The 6,331-nt window shown below is 42.2% G+C and overlaps 1 protein-coding gene across 5 annotated transcripts in view; it reads left to right on the plus strand.

Moving 5' to 3' along the window:
* gramd2aa (GRAM domain containing 2Aa) overlaps positions 1–5,037 on the plus strand; it is a 90,009-nt gene extending 84,972 nt beyond the window's left edge. For 4 of the 5 annotated variants that reach the window (XM_060940901.1, XM_060940898.1, XM_060940900.1 and 1 more), the window contains exons 11-12: positions 1,497–1,604; positions 3,553–5,037. In XM_060940901.1, coding sequence (XP_060796884.1) covers positions 1,497–1,604; positions 3,553–3,556 — 112 coding nt within the window. In that variant the 3' untranslated portion in view covers positions 3,557–5,037. Of the gene's footprint in view, positions 1–1,496; positions 1,609–3,552 lie in introns of those variants that run through there. The other variant, XM_060940902.1, reaches the window with a different exon arrangement.
* Positions 5,038–6,331: the final 1,294 nt, after the last annotated feature.

Below are 6,331 nucleotides of genomic sequence, written 5' to 3' on the forward strand. Positions count from 1 at the left end.
AGAGGATCACCAATCCCCCTAATTCTGCGCCGACAAATAGTGGAGCAATATCAGAAAGGAGTTTGACAGTGTAAAATTGCAAAGAGTTTGAACATATCATCTACAGTGCATAATATCATCAAAAGATTCAGAGAATCTGGAAGAATCTCTGTGCGTAAGGGTCAAGGCCGGAAAACCATACTGGGTGCCCGTGATCTTCGGGCCCTTAGACGGCACTGCATCACATACAGGCATGCTTCTGTATTGGAAATCACAAAATGGGCTCAGGAATATTTCCAGAGAACATTATCTGTGAACACAATTCACCGTGCCATCCGCCGTTGCCAGCTAAAACTCTATAGTTCAAAGAAGAAGCCGTATCTAAACATGATCCAGAAGCGCAGACGTCTTCTCTGGGCCAAGGCTCATTTAAAATGGACTGTGGCAAAGTGGAAAACTGTTCTGTGGTCAGACGAATCAAAATTTGAAGTTCTTTATGGAAATCAGGGACGCCGTGTCATTCGGACTAAAGAGGAGAAGGACGACCCGAGTTGTTATCAGCGCTCAGTTCAGAAGCCTGCATCTCTGATGGTATGGGGTTGCATTAGTGCGTGTGGCATGGGCAGCTTACACATCTGGAAAGACACCATCAATGCTGAAAGGTATATCCAGGTTCTAGAGCAACATATGCTCCCATCCAGACAATGTCTCTTTCAGGGAAGACCTTGCATTTTCCAACATGACAATGCCAAACCACATACTGCATCAATTACAGCATCATGGCTGCATAGAAGAAGGGTCCGGGTACTGAACTGGCCAGGCTGCAGTCCAGATCTTTCACCCATAGAAAACATTTGGCGCATCATAAAACGGAAGATACGACAAAAAAGACCTAAGACAGTTGAGCAACTAGAATCCTACATTAGACAAGAATGGGTTAACATTCCTATCCCTAAACTTGAGCAACTTGTCTCCTCAGTCCCCAGACGTTTACAGACTGTTGTAAAGAGAAAAGGGGATGTCTCACAGTGGTAAACATGGCCTTGTCCCAACTTTTTTTGAGATGTGTTGTCATGAAATTTAAAATCACCTAATTTTTCTCTTTAAATGATACATTTTCTCAGTTTAAACATTTGATATGTCATCTATGTTCTATTCTGAATAAAATATGGAATTTTGAAACTTCCACATCACTGCATTCCGTTTTTATTTACAATTTGTACTTTGTCCCAACTTTTTTGGAATCGGGGTTGTATCTGTATGACAGATCTCAGCTTAAAGTAAGTTATAGCCTTCACTTGTTTTATAAAGCACTGTTAATGAACATTATTAAAAGATTTATGGGGTTATGGAACAGGTGTTTACATTTTCTTTCATACTGAATCACCAACACTGGGTTTGTCACAATGAAATGTGGGGGGAAAAATCAGCATGTTTAAACATTGCCAAGCAAGTATCGGATGTAGTATGTATTTTTGTACTTAGTTTGACTTATCTATGATTGTTCTGCTGTTCAGAATTATCCTCCTCATCCTGTCCTCGTGTTACCTGACGTTTCGTGTATGCAGTCTGGAACAGCAACTCTTGTTCCTCAGCAGGAAAGCAGCGCTCCCCCTGCAGGAGAGGTGAGACGTTCCTCCTCAGAGTCCTGTTTGCATACAGAATTTATACAGATTACAAAACAGACTCGGACTAAGCTTATAAAACCAGTCGATGTATTTAAACCCTGTGCAACGTTGTGGATATTCCAAGATGAAGATTTCGGCCAGAACCAAAATCCATTTGATACGCAGGTCCAAAATCATATTCGGGAATATCCGGAAATTAAAGTGCATATCCTGGACCAATTTCATTTTTTTTTATCTGAAAGTATGTCCCTTTACACACTCATACAGAAGGGTAATTTTGCACAAGGCCATCTGTCTACAGCAGAAAAAAATAAACGCATCTGGAAAAATCCCAAGGGAGTCTGGAGCCAGATTCGTTACGTCACCTGCGGAAGCGCCAGCAGGCTGTGCGAGCTTTGCACGGTTTCAGTGCACAGCCTGTGTAGACCAAGCGCTCCCATTTCTCTCTCATCGTCCGGTCTTTTGGGAAACGATGAGTATTAATCCCATCAAGATTGGTGTTGCTACACCCTCCTACGATACATCTGTTAACCATTATAATAATTATGCAATAACGTTGAAGAAATTTGCAGAAAACCACCAGGTCGTTTTCTCATAAACAAACCAGCGCTGACGTAGGATTCAGAAGGAGGCGTCCCGCACGCGACGTCACGAAAATCAATGTTTGCCGGGAAATCCAAATGCAAAGTTTTTTCAGAGGCGGACCAATTCACCTCAAATGGCTTGATTTCAACTGAATATTTCTGGTATTGCGCAAGGTAAAAAAATTGCAGAGAATCCAAAATGTGACAGATATTTGACCAAAGTTTAATATAAAATAGGAGAATTACATTGATCTTGCTCCTGAATTTATCCGTGATATGCACTTTATATCTGCATTCATGACATCCACAAAACATCTGGAAGTCATTTGTTTTCATTGGAAAGCTGCTCATTTACAGCAAATGAAGTAGGCAAAAATGTGACAGTTTAAGAAATGAAGCAATGGAATTAAGATGATTTAAAGATTAAAGATGTGGTTTTATATGTCAAATGCACAAAAAAAGGCTATATATAATTTACAAGAAAGTGTAAACATCTGGAAGTCCTTTGTTTTCATTGGTGGTCGCCTCATAGCAAGAAAGCTCCAGGTTCGAACCTCACGGCCGGCGAGGGCCTTTCTGTGTGGAGTTTGCATGTTCTCCGCGTGTCCATGTGGGTTTCCCCCACAGTCCAAAGACATGTAGGTTAGGTTAACTGGTGACTTTAAATTGACTGTAGGTGTGAATGTGAGTGTGAATGGTTGCTTGTTTCTATGCGTCAGCCCTGCGATGATCTGGCAACTTGTCCAGGGTGTACCCTGCCTCTCGGCCATAGTCAGCTGGGATAGGCTCCAGCTTGCCTGCAACCCTGCACAGGATAAGCAGTTATGGATAATAGATGGATTGATGGATGGATGATGCAGCAGGTGTATGAAGAAGAAGAAACCTTTATTTGTCACATGCACACTTCAAGCACAGTGAAATTCATCCACTGCATTTAACCCATCTGAAGCAGTGAACACATGCACACACACCCAGAGCAGTGGGCAGCCACACTTGAGCACCCGAGGAGCAGTCAGGGGTCAGGTACCTTGCTCAAGGGCACCTCAGCCCAAGGCCGCCCCACGTTAACCTAACTACATGTCTTTGGACTGTGGGGGAAACCGGAGCACCCGGAGGAAACCCACGCAGACACGGGGAGAACATGCAAACTCCATGCAGAAAGGCCCTCGCCGGCCGCTGGACTCGAACTCGGAACCTTCTTGCTGTGAGGCGACCGTGTGAACCACTACACCAACCTTGCTGCCCATGTATGGGTATTCCAAATAAAATGGCCGGAGATTGTATCTGTACACTGTCCATGATTTTGAAACTGTTACATCATTGAGATTAACTGTCCACAAACATATTCTGCATTTGTACAGGTAGCTGATGGTGTCCGGGCAGCACTGACCCAAACACGAAGCAGGCCAACTCACTTTGTATCGCTGCAGTGATGCGGAGACGCCAGCCTGTTTCCTTATGTGATTTTTGCATCGAGGGATTAAATGAAGACAGGATGTGGCCCTGCAGGTTTTTCAGTGCTGCTGGATGGAGGAAGAATCGAGCCGCAGGTCATATAATGAGCACTTAGAAGCACGTCTGTGCACTGGAACAGGAACAGCTGGTGAAGAAACCTCCTGCAGGAATATTGATTGTACATCCGAGACCTTTAGTTGGCTCTTAATTTCTGGAATCGAACAGCATTCACGCCTTGACCTCTTCAAGCACACGGTGTGATGGATGAAGGCAGGTCTGATCTGCTCAGTCAGCCATGTTTCATTGCTCATCTAAAGTGATTAAGGAATTTTACAGATGACGATACAGGAAGACCTAAAGGTCAAAACACACACAAAAATTTTTCATTATGCAAATATGACTGACTCTCTCTCTAACTCTCGGTCTATCATGTGCTCCGGATTTAATTTTCTATTTCTTTCGCGTTTATGATTCTGCACATTTCCAACAGTTTCACTTGAATTCGTCGTCACTACTGAGTAACATGCTTTTACAGGAGTTTAACAGGAGAAAATCTGGATTTATTTATTTCCTCAAGCCGATGCCTATATTTCTGTTGCACTCAGGACAGACATTACACTCAACGCAGATGAACGCAAAAGCAAATATGTTTTTATTTATGTATTTTATGGAAGACGATAATGTGAAGCTGGATCGCCTGACCAAGTCAGTGCATTATTATATATTTACAAGTTATACTATACTGGTAGGAAGAAAAGTACTTCCTAATGCATCTTCCTTCTGTACTATTTACTGTTTTACAGGAAATATAACCCCGTTTATATTTATATATTTATCAGTAATAGCTGAACCTGCACATTATGTCAGCTGTGAATGCAGGACATGTTTAAATAAGACACTGAAGCACGAGCATGCAGGTATCAGGGAAGAAACTTTGATGGATGTTCTGAACATCTGGCACAAAAGAATTTTGAGGGATTAAAGATGTAACTTTATTATTATTATTATTATTATTATTATTAAGAACTCCCGACTGGAATGTGATGATCAGGTTTTTTTTTTTAAAAATGTGTGTATATATATATATATATATATATATATATATATATATATATATATATATATACACCAATTTTCCAAGTCAGATCCTTGGCTTCAGCATTAACATTCCTGCTGCTCACACTAGTAGAAGTTGCTAACTTTTCTGAACCTGTAAGGAAGAATATATATATATTTATTTATAAGGAGAAAAGCCATGAACTGTAATTAATCCAGTCATCAGAGCAGGATTTCACTTTCATGCTTAAACCTCACCTTAGTAGGAACTAATGCAAAGCGGTGTTTGACTGAAATTAAAGCGTTTTCATTAAAACTGATATTTTTCAGATGTGTTCTTGAGTTGTTGTTTTATTTATCAAATGGGATAGACATTGAATCTGCTATAGCAGGGGTTTTCTACTTCAAGGCCCACCTATTCACACTTGTAACGAGTCGGGGCCCATCAAAAAAGATCCCCAATTATTTTGGATCATCTATTCCAGGGGTGTCAAACCTGATCCATAAAGGGCCTTGTGGCTGCAGGTTTTCATTCCAGCCATGCAGCAGCACACCTGACTTGGCTCATTCAATCAACTGAACTGTCTTCACACAGTCAAATACTTGCAGCCACACCCACCCTTGATTAAAGGGTGGGTGTGTCAGTTGATTGAATAAGCCAAATCAGGGTGCTGCTGCATGGCTGGAATGAAAACCTGCAGCCACACGGCCCTTTATGGATCAGGTTTGACACCCCTGATCTATTCTATTAGAATCTAATAATCTACTGTCAAGTGTATTAATGGGATGCAACGTCACTCCCTGTTACAGATGGGAGCCCAGGAATTAAATCAACAAATGCAATAAAAACAAACCGTTTAATTGCAGGGATTGTATTTAAAACTGTATGGAAAAACTGTACTCACTCAAAAGGGATTAATGATCCAAAAGTGGAGTCTGGTCCATTAACACAAGAACTTATTGCCATGTTTGTGTTCAGCAACCAAGCAAGTTATTAAAACCAAGAAGTACACTCAAAAGAAGTGGATATAGAAACCACTTGGTGGGATTAGATCCTTACATGCTAACAAAGAAGAATTTTTCCTACAAGTTGGAAAATTATCCATCCGTTGAGTTCTCCGACGTCTCAAACTACCTGGTGCTGCAGACATCGTTCTACACGCAGGGACGGTCCTGGGGGCGGTCCGACCGGGCAGCCGCCCGGGGTGGCATTGCGGGGGGGGGGCGGCACGAGCGCAGGCGTGGAAAAAAAAAAGGTCCCAAAAAACCCCCCGAAAAAATAAACAAGACGGGCGGGGGAGGGGAACATTTTGGATGGGGAAGCCCAATACCAAAGTTGCGCAGGTGACATCAACAGTGTGTGTGTGCCTAACTTGTCGTAGCCCCATAATATGCACAATCCCGCCAGCGGAACGTTGTACTAGTCATCAAAAAGACTTTACTACCATAGTACTACACTACTATGACATTACACAGAGTCTTAAGTAATACATTACGACTTGATCATTGCCATTCTGGTAACAGCAAATTTATAACGGGCCGTGTCCGCGACGTACAACACACGACGCCAGCAGGGGGTTTCGCCCGGGGAGTAAATCACTCTAGGATCGCCACTGTCTACACGGACAC

This window comes from Neoarius graeffei, chromosome 15 (assembly GCF_027579695.1).
Source record: "Neoarius graeffei isolate fNeoGra1 chromosome 15, fNeoGra1.pri, whole genome shotgun sequence".
Classification (NCBI taxonomy): domain Eukaryota; kingdom Metazoa; phylum Chordata; class Actinopteri; order Siluriformes; family Ariidae; genus Neoarius; species Neoarius graeffei.